Source organism: Tetrao urogallus (assembly GCF_951394365.1).
Source record: "Tetrao urogallus genome assembly, chromosome: 1".
Classification (NCBI taxonomy): Eukaryota; Metazoa; Chordata; class Aves; order Galliformes; family Phasianidae; genus Tetrao; species Tetrao urogallus.
Genome location: NC_136813.1, coordinates 149,314,831 through 149,335,624, shown reverse-complemented (window position 1 = coordinate 149,335,624; position 20,794 = coordinate 149,314,831). Strand labels below are relative to the sequence as shown.

The 20,794-nt window shown below is 43.7% G+C and overlaps 1 protein-coding gene across 1 annotated transcript in view; it reads left to right on the top strand.

Moving 5' to 3' along the window:
- Positions 1-854: 854 nt before the first annotated feature.
- Positions 855-20,794, top strand: part of PLXNC1 (plexin C1) — a gene marked incomplete at both ends in the record, with an annotated part of 65,339 nt that continues 45,399 nt past the window's right edge. Inside the window, 4 exons of the mRNA XM_079549372.1 lie at positions 855-1,802; positions 11,017-11,139; positions 14,189-14,323; positions 16,347-16,447. Coding sequence (XP_079405498.1) covers positions 855-1,802; positions 11,017-11,139; positions 14,189-14,323; positions 16,347-16,447 — 1,307 coding nt within the window. The remainder of the gene's footprint in view (positions 1,803-11,016; positions 11,140-14,188; positions 14,324-16,346; positions 16,448-20,794) is intronic.

Sequence of the window (20,794 nt, the reverse complement as noted above, 5' to 3'; positions counted from 1 at the left end):
GCAGGACCGAGCAAAGCAAGGCACAGGAGGCAGGCTCTTTGTTCCACCTCAGTCGGGACCGAGAGGTTGTAAACAGAGCTTTGACATCTTGCTCCCAGCGGCAGCGGCCGGCTGGCTTACTGGTGTTGCTCTAACGCAGAGCGTCGTAACGGGCGGCGGGGTCCCGCGGGGCAGCCCGCAGGGAGGGAGCTGCGAGAGGCGCCCCTCCGCCGGTTCCCCTCTCCTCACGGACGCTGACAGCCCAGCGGCCGCACCTCACGCCCATCCCGCGCTGTTCCCCGGTGTGAGCGCCGGCAGCCGAGGCGGCGGCACGGCGCGGCACGCCCTCCACCCCGCGCGCTGCCGGGGCTCGCCGCGCCCGCGGGGCGCCCTGGCTGCGGCCGCTCGGCACCCGCGGCCGGACACCTCCGCAGGGGCCGCACCCGCGGCCGGCGCCCGCTCGAGGCGAGGCAGCGGCGGCGAGGCCCGGCGCCACGCCTCGCCCCCTCCGCGGCCCCGTCCCGGCCCCCCGCAGCCCGGCGGCGGGGCCGCCTCCCGCCCCTCGTCCGCGGCGAGGCGAGGCGAAGAGGGCCGGGCGGGGGAGCGGCGGCGCGCGGCGGCGAGGTGCTTGAGCAGCCCTCCCGGAGGAGCCCGGCCCACCTCTCCTCCCGCACAGGCACCCCCTCCTCCCCGCCCCGAACGAGGAACTGCCCGCCCGCGCGCAGCCCGGCCGCGGCGGAGGGGGGGAGCGGCGGCGGCGGCAGAGGCGGCGGCAGAGGCGGCGGCGCCCGGCCCCTGGGCGCAGCATGGCGCAGCGGCGCCCGCCGCCCGCCGCCACCTAAGGCGCCCCGCGGCGCCGAGCGGAGCCCGCGCCCATGGCGGCGCCGCCCGCGCTCAGCTGGGCGCTGCCCCTCCTGGCGGCGCTGGCGGGCGCCGGCGGCCACCGCTCCTTCGAGCTGCCCGGGGCCCCTATCGACAACGTCGAGGTGAGCGGCCGCTTCGTGCTGGTGGCGGGCGGCGGATGCCTCTACGAGGTGCGGTCCGACCTTTCGCGGTCTCGCCGCGTGGTGCCGCCGGGCGGGCCGGGCTGCGGGGAGCCCTCGGGCGTGCGGAGCAAGCTGCTGCTGCGGACCTACACCGAGGCCGGAGACGACGGCGAGTTGTTGGCCGGCTGGACGCAGGGGCAGGGCAGCTGCGAGGTGTGGCGGCTGCCGGACTACCGCCTGGTCCTGAACCGCACCGAGGTGGTCAGCTGCCTGCCCCGCGGCTCCACGGCCGGCGTGGTCTTCCAGCAAGCGGACGACTGGTACCTGGCGGTGGCGGCCACCTACTACAATGGCAGGCGAGTGCCCCCCGCGGGCTGCGAGCCGTCGAAGTCGAGCGAGACAGCGGCGATTACCGTGCGCCCCATAAAGACCCTGCAGCCTCGCGGAGAGTGGGACATCATCAAGTACAACAAGGAGCCTTTGCATTTCGTGGACGCGCTGTGGTGGGGTGGTCGCCTCTTCTTTCCCTACTACCGGCTGAAGGCCGAACTGGACAAGGACCCAGAGCTGCCAAGCATGGTGGTCATGCATCAGCCGCATCGCTCTGAGCACAGCTTTGACCTGCAAGGCCAAGTGTATCTGGACTGTGGTTGCAGGAGCCTCCTCATCTCCTCCAGCCTCATCCGCCAGGAAGGACGGGGCTGGTGGGTGGGCGTCTTCCACCACAACCACGGTGACAGGGCCTGGGACTCCACTGCCGTCTGCATCTTCAGGATGGAAGAGTTGCAGGATCCAACCTGTGTGTACATCACACACTTCTACGCGGGGACCAACTGCGTAAGTCTGGGCATCGTTTCGCTAACTTCTCATCCCACGTGCCATTGCTCTTGTTGTGGTGCTGTGTGCGTGATTCACAGAGAGTTCCTGGCAGACAGACCTAAAGGCACACGGAGTTCAGGGGAGCTGCAGAGCTGGGCCAGGCTCTGAGTGTCAGCACGTGCTCCATCAGCCCTATGGGCCTGTGCAGCGCTTCCTGTTCCTCAGAAGGTGATCCCTGAAATGGACCCTGGAGTGTGCTTCCCATCTATGTCTTGGGAAAGACGTGTCTGGGGGAGCACCTGAGGGCATCCTGGTCACGCCCCAGTCTTGGGTTTTTCACTCCATGCGCCCTTTTCTGCCAAGGATCATTCATCCTTCATTGTATTTTCCACAGAGCATCTCCTACCTCATTCTGTGCATTCACATCTCATGTCATTGCAGCTACATCAGGAATGAAAAAAAGCCCATCAAGCTGACTCCTGTGCACTGGGCTGTGTGCGTTGCGCTGCCCGCTGCTCACGAGTTATTTATGGTTGCTTGTTCAGCGGTGGGTGTTCTTCAGCCCTGCTGCGACTGGCCGTGCTCAGGAGGGCTCACAGCCCCCAGCCCTGGTGCAGCAGGCAGCAATAGCCATAGATCTATGTTGTTGCAGTGGTTACATTTTCACAGGCAGCCTTATCCCTTGGAGATCCCCTGGTCACCCACTTCTGCAACACTGTTTCTGAGCTCCTTCATCCCTTGTTGTACATGGGAAGGGAGGCAAGACCACCCGCTTCACTGCAGCTTCTGCAGCTGGTCAAGAAATGAGGGAAAAAAGAAATTCGGAAGGCTAAAAATGTAATTTGGGACAAACAGGTGCATTGTAAGGCCCATGTGTGCTTTCAAGTCACCCTCAGAAATCTTTTCAGAGTTGTGGTAAAAGGAACAATGCTAAAAAGACATGACCTATTGCAGCTTCCCCTGTGTCCATGGGGTCTGCAGCTTAACCCCTGGCTCCTTGCTCTCTTGTGGCAGGAGTTTGCTGAAAACTCCTTGAAGTGTTTTACCATCTCTTGTTGGCGACAGAATCTAGCCCACAGCAGAGTACAGAGATTCTCCAGATAAAAACTACCTGAGGGCACATGTGATTCAGTCTGCTCATTTCCCTGGTGAATTGCAAAACCATGGCTAGGGTTAGAGGATGCATTTATGAACAAGAACCAGATAAGTGGATGAATTAACTGTGCTGAAGTACATAGTGAAACTGTCACTGCAGTGCCAGAGCCAGATTGTTGGTATTCAGTGCCAGTGTGAAACTTACTGCACGGTGATGGTGCTGTCACAAGGCAAACCTGCTGAATGAATGTGAAGTCCTCCTCCCAAAACATCTGCCTGCTAGTTGCATTTGTAACTGTATTCTTTATTTCTAATTACTTATGGGATTTCTTCACAAGGTCTTTCTGAGCCTACAAAAGCAGAAAGAGAAACTTTCCTGGACTGCAGATACTTGATAAACACTTTTCCAATCCCCACAGTAGGAATTCTGGAAGAGTCTCTGGGCGTTCACAGAGTAAGGTGATGTATGTCAGGTGAGGCTGGTGTCTGTCTGACCTGTGTACCTCTCTCCTTTGCATCCAAATGGCTAAACACCAAAAATGAGCAACCCACATCTTGAAGGATTCATGGAATCATAGAATGGCCTGGGTTGAAAAGGACCATAATGATCAGATACTTTCAACCCCCCTGCTACGTGTGGAGTCACCAACCACCAGACCAGGCTGCCCAGCCTGGCCTTGAATGCCTCCAGTAGTGGGGCATCCACAACCTCATTGGGCAACCTGTTCCAGTGTGTCACCACTCTCCGTGTGAAAAAAAAACCTCCCCTGTTTCAGTTTAAAACCATTCCTTCTTATCCTATCGCTATCCACCCTCATAAGCAGCCATTCCCCCTCCTGTTTGTATGCTCTTTTCAAGTATTGGAAGGCCACAATGAGGTCTCCCTGGAGCCTTCTCTTCTCCAAGCTAAACAAGCCCAGTTCCTTCAACCTTTCTTCATAGCAGAGGTGCCCCAGCCCTCTGATCACCTTAGTGGCCCTCCTCTGGACCCATTCCAAGAGATTGATTTAGATCAGACTCCTGTTACTCCAAGGTTACTATCCCAAAAGGTCAGTCTTCCTCCTGGGAATGTAGGTTGTAATTGGGCACTATACCAAGGAATCTCAATACTAAAGATTATCAAAGTGGTTATTTGCTTAACACTATGTCCCTGATTGCAGCAAGATCCTTAATCGTGGTGTTTTGGCACAACAGTGAATGCAGTTTACCACTGATGGGAAGATGGTGTTTTAATACTTTGTGAGATAGTGGGACATCGGAGTGTTGTGTAATACTATGACCTGTAACATTACATGACTAATTATATTCCCTATTTAAGCTAAGGATATATGCTTTTAGTTTATAAACACAGAAATAAAAGTATCTAGTTCAGCTTTAATATGTTTTTTATAGCACAGAAGGTTAGGCGAAGCTGATGCAGAGTAATTTTGGAGATGACAGGCCCATATGCTGCTGCTTCTGGGTTGTTTTAGCCCAGATCCTTCTACCGTCTCTCACCAAATCATGAGTCCCTACAAAGTGGAACATACCCTTCTCTGACTCAAAAGCATGCAGAGCTCAGAGTTGGCAGGCAGACAGCGTACAGCATGGTATACAGACACGTGTGTGCCACAGCTGGCAGGGGTTCTGGCCAAAAGGAGTGCCTTGTAGCACAGAGTGCCAAGAGCACGTTTTAGAGAGTGCGTAGAAATAGCAGCAAGCACCAGTGCTTCCTTGTGCCTTAAGTCTAGTCTTTTACAGACACTGTTTATACTGATCAGATGAACGTGTTGTGATGTTATAATTGCCTGGAATGCAAGACCTGCATGGTGTTTGTGACTGATGGACCTTGTTCAGCGTAAGCCTTGAAGATGTCATGTCTGTAGGGTGCTGCATGTCTTAGTCATCTTCACCAGATGCACTTGAGTTGCAGAGGTGAGACAAGATGTGATGAGGTATGTGTGCATGAACATGTCCTGACAGTTTGTGGAGGAACTGCAAATACCATTTATTCACTGCAGAAATGAGGTTTATGGTAAGAGTATATGCTAAGGATTAGTGGCAGTTTGATTTCCTTCTGATTCTGTTACATTCTTCACATTTCTGTAACTATTCTGATTACTTTTAAGCACAACATTTCACTTGTCGCACAGCTGCTTGTGTTTGCATTGTGTTGGCACTATGACTCAGTAGTACACTCAGGGCTTACCTGAGGTATCTGTGCTCCTGGATTCCTTGCTCTGTGGTGTCTGTGCTTGTGAATTTCCTGCCCTGCTATTACTGCATGTTCCGCCGTGAGCTTGTTCCTATAAGGTACCGAGCTTTCTGGCCCCAGCCCAGTAAAGCACTTAAGGGCATATTTAACATTAGGCATATAAGTACTTCCATCATCATCAGGGCAGATGCCCATGCATTTAAAGTTAAGCGTGAACTGGAGTACTTCACTGGATTGGAGCCAAATTGTCTGCCATCCTGTAGGATCTCACTGTAGGTGTGTAATCTCTTTGGTCTCGCATCAGTACTTAGGCCAGTGCTGACATTTGCAGTAAGGTTTAATGCAGGATTTGAGTCTGTCATTCAGAATGAGTAATTTTTAAAATCCTTGCTTACTAGCTTTATCAAAAAGTATGTGACTGCTGAAAACCCTTTGGAATCTCTGCTCATAAGAAGAAGCTAAATTTGCTTTCATTTCATACACAAAGCATTTTGTCATAGTTGGCGGTATTTATTCTGGAGGTATACAATACTGTATTCCAGAGACATGATCCATAACTAGCAAGAGACAACAGAACTTGTGACACTTTGAAAACCTGTTGCAGTTCTGTAGCTAGTTGGTTTTCCTCTGATCCATACATCTCTTCATTTTGTGTATATCTCCTTGCACGCGCTGTTGAGCTGTATGTGTTAACTGACTTGATCGCACAAACTACATGTATGTAAGCACATCGTCTTCAGGATTTCTGTAAATACTAAATCTGAATTAGCCAAATCTTCTCAGTTTCCTTTCAGAAACTTGACCGAGCACTGACAAACTTTTTCAGTGATTACAATTATAAATTAGAAGATTCTTAGCCAGGACATATGAGGCATGCTGGAATCTGTCACAAATTTCTTCCAGTAGTTTTGAACTTTTAGAAAGCCATTCCTTCTGTTCTGTGACTGACAGGGAGCTACTAGAATAGAGATCCCAGGATCTAGCACAACACAGATAAGCAGATGCTTTGGAAAAGTGTTCAGATGAGAGAACGACGACAGAAGGGAGTTGTAGGAAATTACCTACCCACAATGAGAAATCTGGAAATTAGGTTTGTGGTTGAAAAATTTGCATGGGAAATAAAAGTATTTACAATATTTGAGGGAGAAAATCCTAAAAAAAAGGCAAAGTGGCTGTGATAGCTACTAAATGACAGCTCTGTTGAATTCTTGTCTGCTCTTTGGTACAAGTAGATAACGGCCTGTTCACTGATTTTTTGTGTTATTCAGTGGGTGATAAACATGTGAATTGATATATGCTGCGTAATTTATCAAGCTTAGTGTAGAGTCTTGGGACAAATATTAGCTGGTGGAAGCTTGACTGAAATCAGGTTTTGAAGTCAACAGTTGCATCAGTTTAATCATGGCCATTAATTTGCAGAAATTACATTTGAATTTGTGCAGTAACTCACTCAAAAATGATTAATAATCTTTTATTTAAGGAGAGATTTACAGACTTCTAAATATCATTTGATATCTAAATTGATCCTGCAATTAATTTTCCAGTAGTAAAGTCGTCTCCCATGTATTTCACCTGATGTTTGGCAGACTTCTCAAATTAACATTTCTAGAGTTAATATTTCTGTCCAATTACAGTGAATTTTCAATGTCAGTGTCCATATTTGGTGTTGGAAATAAGTCACATGAGACCTGTAGTTCTCACAATATCTGTAAGAAGTAGAGTTGCTTTTACTCATCCGGCTTTCCCAGGTGTTCTTAATGGAAACTTTTGAGAGCCTGGGGACTCGAGCACAGGATTTTCTTCTTTGGGACCACAGAGTCATTCAGATTGAAAGGAGCATCAGAGGAGGTCTCCATTCAGCCTCCTGCATGCAAGGGGGTGAGCTCTGAGGTCAGACAGACTTGCTCTGGGCTTTGTTTTATTGGATCTCAAAACCGTCATGGATGGAAACTGCACAACCACTCTGAACAACCTCTTCTGCTTAATTGTTCCCACCATGATTTTTTTAAGTGTCATGTCCACTTGAAACATCCCCTTTTTCATTCCACAGACAGAATAGAAGTCCTTCTTGTTGCCCATAATGTCTCTTGCCATTTTCAACACAAGGTGAACATTGATTTTGCTAGCTAGCCCATCTCTTGTTATGTCTGCTTGTTTTCCTGAGTTTTGTGCTTGGAGCAGGTTGTCCTGAAAGCCCTGCCCTTCAAAGCTGCCTCTTGGGGGATCCCACTGACTACTTCCCTGAACTAGCTGAAGCCTGTAAGTGTAGCATCTGTACACTGTTGTTCTTTCCTCACTCCCCTCAAGATTCTGAACTCAGTGATTTCATAGTTACTACAGAGAAGACTGCCATTGATTATCACATCTCCAGTCAGTTCTTTCTTGTTCGTGAGCAGCAAAGTCAGGACAGCATAGCATCACCTTTCACTGATCCTGTAGAACTGATAAGACCTGGACTCCTCCCTCCTCCAGAGCTCTGTAGTCCTCATTTTCTCTAGGCACTATCTTAGATGTCCACGTGGGTGTGCAACACTGGATGGTAGCCCAAGGGATGGAACATCATTGGCAGTCTCTCTGCAAGAAACCTAAGAAAAGAAACCTGTTTTAGCAGCATGACTGTTTAACAGATGTGTGCCTTCATCTCTCACAGAAGGGAATCTCCAGTCACTGTCACCCACCACTTCCTCTTGCTCTTTCTGTTACTGTTCATTTCAAGCCCAGTTGCTTTGCAAGCCTTCTTTAATAGAGCTTGATCTCCCTCCTCATTTGTTGTTAGAGCACTTTACCGATCCTGTAAATTCAGAGCTGGGGGCAGAGGAGGAACATTTCTTCTGCTGCAAGAAGCTTCTAGTTTGTCTCGTGTCTCAGAATCCTCAATCTGGCTTTTCCTCAGGTCTAGCCTCCGAGTGTCCCTCCTGCCTTGCATTGTGAAGGTCAGGATTTTGATTCTACAGGGTCTCTGTTTAGACCCTCATTTCCTACTGTCCTCCCTGATGTTCTGCAGTCTGCTCACCTGGGATGGTTTGTTCTCCTAGCATTGCTATGCTGTATACAAATTAAAAACAACTGATAGGTATCAAATTTTGGAACAGATCAGCTCCTCATTCCTTAGCCATAACAAAGGCTCACAGCATGCATTGATATATAAGTTTGTTACCCACTGATGTCATAAAAATTGATGGAAGAGGTTGAAGGGTGGTCCCTTCAGAATGAGATTCCAGGAGATTTCTCCCATTGGGAAAGACATTTATGTGTTGCTGTAGTGTTGACTGTTGCTATACAGAGTTCACAAATTTTATGTCCTTTCGTACAGTTGCTTCCATTTGTTCACTCTGAATTCTCAAACCCTTACCTTTTACTTATTGGCTAACTGCAATATGTTGAGAGCTGATTGAGCTAGAGTGCTGCCCTTCCCTTCGAGGTGTGAGAATCAAGAGGAAATCGAGGCAGAAAGACAAGTGTGAATACGGTTGCTGCAGCTGGAATCATATGGAGAGAAATCTGAAAATGAGATGCAAAATATGAAATGAATAAAAATAACTTTAATGCCAATAACCAAACAGCACAGAAAGCTTGATTTTAAAGGCAAAAATGTAAATTTATTCAGGAAATCTGTAGGCTTACCTATGGCTGTGAAGATTCTGGGAAACAATAGATTAAAATAGAAGAGCGCAACTGAAGAATTAAAAAAAAACCAACAACATTCTATAGCAGTATTTGTTGTCTTCTCGTTTGCATTTCTTGTTTCTGTATGAGCCTGGATGTTACAGGATAGATGACTGTGGAGGTGAATGGCTCTTCAAGTATAAAAGAAGTTTAGACTGTAAATGTGTTTTAGGGCTGGATTTTGCTGTGAAAGAGAAAAGCTTTGGAAGGCCCTACAGTGCTGTAACCCCATTAGTTACACTGGAAGAAGTAAAAGGGCTTGTTAAAAAAATAAATGCATGTGGAAAAGGGATGACAGAAGGGTGAAAGCAGCAGCTGCACCCTGGAGGGAATGGGCAGAAATGGAGAAATAGGTTGCAAAAGAGAGAAGACAATTTTTGTTGTGATTGCCCACCATCTAAATTCCTCCTCTTCTTATCTACATTAGCTCAATGTCGTGCTGACCCTCCCTCTAGCAAGCGGAGTGAGGGGAGGAGGCTTCCACACTTGTCAGTACTGGTTCCTCAGTCAGATGAGGAGGATGCACTGATATGACACTAGTTATTTTACTTGTATGTGGGTCAAAATAAAATCTGGCAGCAAGGCTTTTCAGAGACTGGGTGAGTCCTCCCCTCTTCTGTGATCCTATTGTACAGTGTCTGCAGGAAACCTGGGGTGGTTTGTCTTCCTAGCACTGCTATATAGAGCACTGAGAGAAAAAATCCTAACTCTCTTGGTAATCAAAGGCTGGAACACTTCATCTCCTCACTCCTTGGTCTGAGCGAGGGCTCATTGTGTGTACCAGTGCTGGAGTTTGTTACCCTCTGATGCATGCAATCACTTTTCCTTCCCCATATATAAAAGAGACCTCTGTGATACTGGAATCGTATGCCAAAGTGGGTTTTACTGAAACTCTGTGCCAGTACATGGCAGTTCCTATGTTTTCTTCCTGCTGCATAAAAAAAAAAGAAGAAAAAAGATCTTTAAATATGAAAGTTAATCAAGTCTTCTTTTACTCCAAATGGCTGTTCTTGCAAGCTAATTAAAATAATTCAGATGACTGAAAAAGATTTTAATTGACTTAGGATTGCAGTTCAGAAAAAATGTATTTCTATGTGGAAAGGCTTTTGGGGTTAAGCCAGCATTCAAGCATGCAGGAGAGTAGGATTCAGCTGTTACCATGTTACAGATTCGTTTCTTTTTTGTTATTGAAAAAAAAGTCTTTTGTTGACTTCATAAGTTTGAGAAATGCCTTCACCTTTCTGCAAAATGTGGATTTTAATAGTCCATTCTCACACTTTGTCTAGTGCAATAATGCAAAATAGGTTCTTGCACTCAGGGTTTTCCTGTAGGTTTAAGAACCTGCCCTTGAGGCTGAGATTCTGGGCATTTTAAACTGACCTATGGGGTTATTCTCAAAGGCCTCGTCCTGCATGAGCTCTTCCCCCAGCCTCTCACACAGAGGGGGCTTCCTTTACGCACTTGGCTTTCTGTAGTGAAGGTAGATCGGGGTTGTTTGGTATGGATTTTTTTCATTGTTCCACAAGATGTAGGGATTTCCTACACAGTGTTTTCTTTCATGAGCTTCTTACGTGCATTTGTCTCTTAACTTTATCCAGTTTGGTCAGAGAATTATAGGTAACATTTGATTTTGAAGTTTGTGCAAGTACATTTATGTCCTGCCTGACTTGAACTTTGTGCTGCTTGGTATCATTTTTATATTTATGTAGTATGCAAGTCTCAACTTCCTTTTAGTGTAAAGCAGGAAACCATACTGGGGAGGATGAAGCTCTGCATTTTCTGGCAAGAGAAAAGAGTCTGCGTGTTTGAAATACATCCTTTCTCCAGAACATTTGCATATCTTTTCATGTGGTTGCTGAGCATATCTGTAGCCCGTATGATAGGTGCTGTCAGGTGATGGAAAAAAATGGTTGCATTGAGAAGTACTGGCAGTCCAGAATAGTTTCAGAGCATTATGTCCCAAGGAAGAGAAAGGATATTGAAAATTAGTGTGCAGCTTTTAGACCAAGTCTGTGTCCCACTGAGATCAGTGGTTTATCTGCAGTAGATGTATTCTCTATCATGGATGTGGCCAATTGCCCTGTATACAAAAAAGGAGTTTCATGTGCCATTTCCAATGACATGTTGCTGTGAAGTACTGCCAGAATAAAAATGTTACCATGCTATTTTAAATAGATGAGTTTTCTGAGAATCTTCCCAGGGATTCTTCTTTTTATAAAAATTTTGTAGTACAAGTGAATAACTTTGTAATGGTTTTCTCTTATATCTGATTTTCAGAAGGTACAATCAATCAAGAAATCACCCACCTTGATTCACTCTGGATTAGTGGCTGTTTATGGCACAGTTGTTTTAAATCAGATCGTTCTCTTTCTGGGAACAGATGATGGACAGTTACTGAAGGTAAGTAGAGCATGGGAATTCTTCTCTTCTGCATCGACTACTACTGCATTCAAATAAGTATGTGTGTCCTATTGTTTAGGTGCTGCATTATGAGCAGATATACCACCTGGAATCTCTATTTCTTTTTTGTTTGTTTATGAAGTAATTGCTGCATTGCTCCTTGAAGAACAAGATAACTTTCAAAAGCAATTATGTATCCTGCTTAAAGAGCAGGGAAACATTTCATTAATCTGCTAATGCCCTCGGTAATCGATTTATGGACTGTGGAGTTCTCAGTTACTCTGTCTTTCGTTTATTTCCCTGTTTTGATTTTCTGTTAAGTGAGGTAAAAAGCATGTCTGCCTCCTCCAGTCACTCCAGTCCAAGTTCACTCCTGTCTGACTGCTGGGACCCAGCCCAATGCCTAAGGACCCAAGGGTCTCTGCCCAGACTGGGGTGTGGCTGCTGCTTTCCCCTCTTCTGGTCCAACCATCAGCAAAGCTGAGTACGTATCCCAGAGAGACACAGGCACTCCCAGAGATAGGACACTGACATGATCAGTAATGGGAAGCATAGAGTCATGGCATATCTCGATTTGGAAGGGACCCATAAGGATCATCAAGTCTCTGACGCTGTCACACGGAGCAGAGCTCCCTGTGAGGAGCTGCAGCCACCATCTGGCCTCTCCTCATCTCCTTTGCACTGGGCTGAGCACACCTCTCTGCCTCCACTACTCGCCATAAGCCTTCACCTCCAGACCCTTCATCATCTTTGTAACCCTCTGCTGGACATTCTCTAATAGTTTTATGGCCTTTTTCTCCCGTGGTGCCCAAAACTGCATACAGTACTCAAGTTGAGGCCTCACCAGCAGAGAGCGGAATGGGGAGTCCCTTCGCTTGCCCCGCTAGCAACGCCATGCTTGATGTACCCAGGGTACGGTTTGCCTTTCTGGCTGCCCAGGCACATGATTCACATAAAATGCCAACACACAGAGCCAGGACTCCATATTCGTTTCTGGGAGAGACAGAAGTTCACTGGTGCAAGAAGGCACACAGCACACTCTAGGTTCACAAACATACACATATTCATGGGTCCTTCACATACTGGTACAGTCCATGTGTCTGCCCTGTCTGCCCAGCACCCCTGCCTAGACCCCAGGCCCTGGAACTGCTCCTTGGTTTGCCTGCTTGCTGGCTAGTCCAGCTTGAAGTTCATGGGTCCCTCAAGTACCAGCACAGCCCCTGGACCTGTCCTACACCCCTGTCTGGATCGCAGGCCCTGGACTTCACAGGTTGCCTATTTGTCAGCACGTTCAGCTTGAAGTTTTCAGGTTTATATACACGCACACATCCCAAGCACACCAGGCCTGGGAATCCGTACACACTTGCCTTGCCTTGGCGGGCAGTACCAGGCACATGGGCTTTGACCCACAGTCCCCATTCAACTGTTGCACCCACCTCATCACACCAGTGCCCCCCAGCAGCTAGTTTGGGAATACACGGTGTTCCTGCCCCATGGCATACATGTAAGAGTGTAAAGATGTAAAAACGGTGTTAAGGAAACATTTAATAGAAAATGTGAGAAGATAGGGCGGGCAGCAGTGATCAGGCACAGGGCCTGGCCAGACAAGTGTGTTTATGGTCTCAGTTTTACCTATGACGTGCCTTTTTCTTCCCCTTTCTACTCTTTCCTACCTATTCCCCTCTTTGTCCCTCTTGCTCCCCTTCCTGTGCACAGCCCCATGGGTTTGTAAAGCTCTGTGGTTTCTGCACTTTCCCAGGGCCCCCTGGTTTACATCCTATGGGTAATATACACATTTTATAGCCCCTGACTGGAAGGTTTGTGTCCTGTGGTTGTCTCTGAGCTTAGAAGTCCTCCATCAGATAACCCAGCTGAATGATAATAATGGAAAAGGTCCTGTAAGGATCATGTACTTCTAAAGGAGCATTCGCTCTCTTTCTGAATGCCTTAACATTTTCCAGTGGAAATACTCAATATTGGTGGATTTGAGGAGCACTGGAAGGCAGCACATTTACTGGTTTGTTGGCCTGTGTCACGTGAATAGCTGTCCATTAGAAAGTTCAGGGCCCATTTTGCCTTGGTTTCTGAATAATTGACCTAGATAGTTTAAATCAGTCACGCAGAAATGAAAGTCATCTTACCTTACTCTCAAACTTCTTAACCATTCATCAAAACATCATTTATGCTTTAATTTCTTCTGAGTTTTGCTAAAATGGGCATTTCCTGTCTATGTTGAAAAGGATGGCTCTTTTATGGTGTTTTTTTGTTTTGTTTTGTTTTTTCATGCTGTTGAAAATGAGTATAATAGCTTAAAAAGCTTTTGTCCATTTGATAAAACTGTGCTTTTGATATTGAAAAATAAAATCAAAGTCTTTCATGTGTCCTTAGCACAGTGAAGACAGTGAATACTACCCTATTTAGTCATGTTTATGGAAAAAAAACCACCTTGTATTTGTGTTGGTATGCTTATTAACTTGCAAATGAAAGTTTCTGTGATCTCTGAGTCTCTTGAATTTGGTGAGCAGGGTGATAGAAAACTACAGTTGGGCAAGATATGATGGAACACCACCTTATATGTATACCCAGAAAAGTCACAAAGAAACTTCTGTCAAATTACTAGCATAGAACCACATTTACATTTTGGGTGCCTCGACGTTCATTTTTTCCAGAAGAATAGTACTCTTCTCCACTCATAGAAGTATTTAACACAATATAACTCTGAGATATAGGTGTCTCTTCCATATTCAGTTTCTGCACCAATCATGAACATACTCAATGAGCGGGATGTTTCATACACTAAAGCAGTAGAAGGTTGCATGCAAAATTTTCTATCTGCTATGTATGTTGCAGAAATTCTTGTTCTGATGGTCTTTTCCTCTTTCTTTCTGCAGCGCGAGAGCCAGTGCAGCACATGAACTGTATCAGGGCACAGTAAATCATCTCAGAGATCTCTGATGTTGTTAGTGAAAGAACAGAAATTCGATTTTGGGTTAAAATACTAACACGTCGATAAGGGGGTTTGTGAATAATTTCCTCTCATGTTTTTTAGGCTGTTCTTAATGAGGATATGAAATCTAATTGCCCAGAGATTTTGTACGAAATTGAGGAAGAAACCTCTATTTTTCCCAAACTTCGACTTGATCCAGTAGATAGTAACTACATCTATCTGTTCTCTGCCAATAAGGTAAGCACAGCACTAAAAAAATAAATAAGTTCAAATAAAAACTGCTGCTTTAAGGACTTCTGCCATTTATAGATGAAGTATCAGTTTGGGTCAGTCAGAGTCCAAACCGTAACATCCAAACTGCAGTTACCAGCTTTATGCTTAAGATCGGGTTATGCTCTCTAAGTTTTGGTTGCACTTCTGCAGAGCTTAGAAGAGCTTCTGTTTCCATGGTGCTGCCCACTCTTGCTCTGATCCAGCAAGGCCCTTAATCCCTTGATTATTTTATGTCATTCAGTCAAGAGAGTCAATTTTTTTTCTTTTTTTTCCTGGAGTCTGGCATTATACAGAATCGAACGTGAAGGTAGCACAGAAAACTAGATTCTATGGAGACAGTTCCTCTGAAGTAGTAATCCAGGTATTGGTAGGCTAGAGCTTATTATTCAATTGGGGGTTTTCTGATGTGGAGAAATCTCTTAATTTGAGAGATGGCTTTGAATTTTTAGTCCTGAAGTCAATAATAAAGTTGTCATCATCTTCAGGTAGGCCTAGACTTTATAAATGAATGAACAGACAAACAAACAAACAAACAAAAGAACAACTCCACGATTAGAACTGATTAACAAGGTGCTGAGGCTGTAAGCTTCTGCACATGGGTACCCACTTCAGAGGCACATCCTAAGCTAAGAGCAGCTCCCAGTAGCCCACACAGTTGTTGCAGCATGTCCTGCAGCAGGGCTGCTGAGAATTAACTCAGCAAGCTCCGTTGTCTCACCAGTAGTTGAGAAAATGTCAGGAAAAACATGAGGGCCATCTGAGCAGGATGGGATTTTACCCCAGCACATGGCTACTTTATTTACATTAAGATCACTTCTCCAGCAGCGAACATAAATAATAGCCTGCCATCTGAGGGAGTGGGTAAGTTGGTGGGAGAACTCCTGATTGATACAAACCACATATCACATACACAGAAACCTTCAAGATTTCAGTCAAAAATATGTAAATATGTAAATATTCAAGGGAAAGGCTTCCATTTTCTTAGGCACTGGTGAAAGAGCAGCTTGTTAAAGAGGAACAACAGTTTTTAGGAGTACATGCTTCTCTAGTTATCTCCTGTAGCTTAAATGAGACATCTTCACTGTGTTTTCTGTTTTTAATTGCTAGTTGTTTAAGATGTTGGTTAGTTTCTGAGCATATTATTTCACACATCTGCAGGTAAATTGAATTTTACAACTTGTGGTTGGAAGAAAGTAAATACCTATATACATACCTGCTACATATCCTTGTTTCTGTTCACAAAACATAGGAACTTACAAATTTGTAAACAAATGGCTTGAATCAGGAATATTTTTCTTATTAATACTATTACTTAACATTGTTATTAATAACATTATTGTATTTGTAAACAGCTTTCTCTTTTTCTTTTTCCTTTCCTTTTCTGAAAATGGCTGACTAGGATATTCAAGCTGAATGTACAAGTATAGATACATACAATATAGCCACAATTATCTATATTTGCTTATTGAAATAGCATTTGCTTGCATGCATGCTGACTAGTTGCATGCGCTTGTTCCGGTGTGCACATGCAGTTACCTGACATGTTGATGTAAACACAGAAGCATTTTGTTTTGCGCATGCATTTTGAATGCACCTTCATCAGTCATTTAAAAATTTCAGTTTTGATGAGAGGAAAACTATGCTGCTAAGCAGAGCATTGTTCATAAAATAAACCTCCTTTCTATTGTTCCCTATAACTCACTATGCTGATCAGACTTTCCTGCATTACTCTGTCCATGCTGGCCTTTGAGTAGTAGAACCAAATTGTCATTGTCAGAGGAGTTTCACCATCTGATGGCAAAATGCAGCGTGTGTAAAATAGGCCACACATTTCTATCCAAAGGTCTTCTGACAGAGGGAAGTCCATAAGGAAACTTCTCTGAAGGGATCGTGCTTGACTGATGTCAGAATTTTTATGGTAACCCTCAATTTTCTTGTTTCTGGAGGCTATTTTAATTCAGTGTATTATTGCATTCTTTGGTTTTAGGTGAGAAGAATACCAGTTGCAAATTGTGGTAGATATGTTTCCGAGCAAGAATGCTTATCTGCAAAGGATCCCTACTGTGGGTGGTGTTCTTTGAATCAAAGGTATTTTCTGGTGTTTTAGCCTTGCACATAAAAGCAATGCATTATTACTCAGTGCACATTTTTACAGGCTTGGGGATATTCAGCATCAAGATTGTATCTACTGAATTTTTATGAAATCAATCATTGCCATAAATGTGAGATGCTTCATTGTAATGTGAAAAGGAATTGTGCACCTTTTAAGGCATGTGTTAGCCCTCAGATTTTTGAGTTCTACTCATAAAATGTATGTTAAGCTAAAAAGAAGAAATATTCTGTTTTTAGAATTGATTGAGGGGTAAAACTGTCCTTGAAGCACCTTAAAAGGGAGTCACTTGCATTGGAGAACAGGGAAAGGGTGCTCAGTTGCCTTCAGTATTCATAGCGCTTTGGAATCACTGCTTTTCATTTAGGCTAGAGGAGAATTAGTTTCTAACTCTTAATCCTTGCATCTGAGTGATTAGTTTTGCTGCTTTCTTTGAATCAAGTTTGAAAGCTATTGCATGTCTTTGGCCTGGATTTAAGGAGCTCCTGGGTCTTCGAGCCTAGTGTTGACAGCTGCAAACCTCATCAGGCTCCATCTTAAATTTAAACAGGCCTTTTATTCTCCCTGCTTTACTGTGTGACTCTTCAAGAATTTCATTTTTCTCCTGGTTAAAATCTCTCAGCTTGTTTTCATCACATACATACTGGTGGCAGGTTATACTTGCCTGTTCTGTTGCCCACTTTGCTTTGGCTTCAGTAGGGTTTCTTAGTCCCTCACATTTATCTTCTCACTGTTTTTGTGAAAACAGTCCCCTTCTTCACTTTCATTTTGCAGTGCTGAACCAGCTAACTTCACTAAGCTCCTTTCATATAAGACACTGCTTTCTTTAACTCTGTTGAAGTTCACCCTCTGTGAAGTTTTTGTGCATCCTTTTCAAATAAGGATGGCCAAAGCCATCAAATTAATCCAAAGGAGATTTCAACTGTACGTTGCTCAGCAGTCTTCAATCCCTCCCAGTCTGTCCAGGAAGCACCTTACTTAGTGTGTCCTGGGATCACAAATGTCTTTCATGACTGCATCACATGGATGGGCCACATTCATCCATGATCAAATAAAGCCCCCAGGCCCTTCTCTTTCTCTGTTTTCTTTCCAGCTGATGAGTTTCCAGTCTATAGCACATATGGGTTGTGAGATTTTTATTGCTGTAGGTACATGTTCTCGTACTTCATGCTTCGAAATGTCATCCCGTTTCAAAGTTATCCAAGCTTTTCTGTGTGATAGTCTCACCCTACTCTGCATGGTAATGTTCCCAACATCATCAGATGCTATCAGTATAAAACTTCTTTTTATACCAGTTCACCACTGGTTAAAACATTAAAGAAAACTGATTGTGAGATTGATTTGTTTTACCACGTTACCATGGTTTTGCTGAAAATCTGCTCCTTTGCATTTCTAAAGGTGGTTATCAGAAGAGAGTTGGTGTTTATTCTGTAGTGTTTGGGTTTTGTTTTTTTTTTTCCAAAATCTCTTTCTCTCTTTTGCTACCGTGTTAGACTGTATAAATTACAGTGTTAAGCTTTTCAGGCTTTTAGTTATCTTATAAAGATAACAGTTATTAGTCAGTAAATCCCCTTCTTATGAGGGAAATCACGGTAAGTTTCCACCTAATTGAAACAGAAATAATTTGAAGAAAAAATTGATTACTGTCATGTGATTCCTCTTCAACACCTACATCTTTTCTTCACTGTTAGCACTTAGCATCATTAAATGCCTGTTTTTTTGGAGGGAGGTCTGATTTTATCAATGTCCATGCATGTCCATTAAAGCAATATATTACATAATATTTTTTTTTAAGACAATGTGAACTCAATCCAGTATTTTGATGAAAAATACACTTATCTTATTATAAGTGAAAACAAAATGCAACAAAATGTTACTACTCTGTTTCTACTCTGTCTTCTATAGGGACAAATATATACATACTCCCCTTTTCCCTTAACATCATTCAAAACAATTAGTCATAGAACAGTGTGATTTCTCTTAATGTTTATGTGTTTTCTAGATGAACCATATTTATCCAAAGTATGTTACAGTTATTCCAGTAGAAGGCACTGATGTTTTACGTGTATTTTCAATATGGAAATAACACAATATATCTATGTGTGCCTGAAATTTGATCCTGAAGTTTACGGGGGTGTCGAAAGCAGAAAGTGCCCCTTTGTCTCCCATGGAAGTTTTTACGAGTCCTTCTCCCTAAATTTGCTCTCTTCTCCCAGTTAGTTAATTAACCTTACCCTTTGCTTTGTGTCTTGTCTTGCTGCTGTGGCTAATTCTCTTCTGTGTTGTAAAGGGCCTGATCCAGTCTGACTTTCCAGAGAAAAAGGAGTCCAGAATCTTTCAGCTACATTTGCTGCATTCATATTTTCTCTTTCTTAGTAGCTATCTGAATTCGTATGTTACTTTTCAGAACCATACTTATATTTGTTACAGTGTGCTTACAAACAGTATATGTTGTCTCAAAATAGGGATATAACAAAACAGTTTAACCCTTAGTGAGTGAAATTCACGTTACTCTTGGCTTCTACAAGGCAATTGTTAGAGTTTGTGATGAGAGACATCAGATCCTCTACTTCCCCGTGTGGCTCTTTCCTATGAAATGACCATTCTCCTTTGTACATTGTTTGAATGTTAAAGATAATCTTTTAGAGCATAAAAGACAAATTTTCCCTGACATGAAGACAAGTACAGCCCTTGGTAAAAAATGATAGTACATTTTTGCCATGAAGCTCCGAAGTTCTTCATTGTAGATGAGAGAAACTGGCTCACTGCTTATGTTGCTCTGGCGGTCTAAGAATATAAGTATCTTTGTCCTAGGACAGTTTTGAACATTCAGCTTTATCAACCGTTTTCTTATTTAATATTTTAGTATTAATGTTACTGAAACGCATGTCTTTATTTAGTGTCAAGTATGACAAGCATGTTGCCTTGTATGTTCAAGGGTGTGATTTTCAGCCTATCAAAGACTATTGGATGTCTCCAGTTGCCAGTCATGTTGCCAATTAGACTTATTTAACTACATACAGCTGAGCATCGGGTTTATGGGCATCTGTTGATGACAGATCCCATCCATCCTTTGTGATTCTAAAACAGTGCTGATGGATCCTTGCGATCTCAGTAAGGTGAAGAAAGACCTAAATGAGACTGAAATTTGCCCTGGTTAAGTCAGTTTGAAATATGTCAGACATACTCTCAATTTCTGATAGTGTAGTTATGATCTGAATGTATTCAGATGCAAAGCTCCACAAGGTTCTTATGTCGCAGTTTCCTCAGTTAGACCACAAAGGAAGTGACCTTGTGTTTAAATGCATTACTGTTGCCAATGTCTTGATTTAAAGAGAAGATGGCTTTATGGCTTGTATGGTTTGTTGGGTTATTTTGGGCATTTTCAAAAGTGATAGATTTTTTTTTTTAAGGTCTTTCATGTGTTTTCCTTCTGGAGAGCAACCACATTGCCACAAAGTATATTTATGCAGTGAGCTCCTAGTGGAAAGACTATACCAAGGTCCGTGTGTTTCAAGAATGTCCACATTTCTAATTTTTAGCAAAAGAATAGTTCCCTAAGGCACATGTCACTGTTACGTGATTGAAGCTAAGCATACTTCTACTTTTGTAGAAAAGTGCTGTTATTAAAACATTAATATTAAATACTGCTTCTATTTATGAATATTCACTTTTAACATTAAGATACATGCATTTAGAAATAACTTTACTTGCTTGCTTTAGAAGATTACTTGAAGTTAATCCATGAATTGTTCATTAGCTGTTCACACCAGGTAGTATTTTAAGGATTCATTTCTCAGACTCAGTGATCATCCATCTAATTTGTATGTCAACGTGCTCCATTCTTTATTGTGTTTTTTCATTTGTGTAATATTTATAATACTTATATGTCCTGGTGTTTCCTCACTCTTTCTTAATTTTGTGCTGTTGTATAGTTTCTTCATCCTACGATTTGGCATCTGTAACATTTTCATTTCCTTTTTGCTATCCTACTTCTGAAATTAATCTCATTATTGAAGAATGAGATATATTTTTTGAATTACCTTTCCAAAACAGGTGTTTATAATCAAAAGCAAAGATTGCTATTCATATCAGTGGACAACAGAGGTGACTGGAAAGAATGATTAATTCATCTTAGCTTTACATTCAAAGTGTGGTTCCACATCTGAGCTTCACCCCCATCTCCTGTTATTTACATTGGAGAGAAACAGCAGCTTTCATAAAGTGGTTCATTTCATTTTTGAATTAATGTCTAAAATAGGTTAGGATAACTTGACCCTGAAAGAGCATATTTCTCTCCATTGAGTGTAGAGGGAAATGGGGGA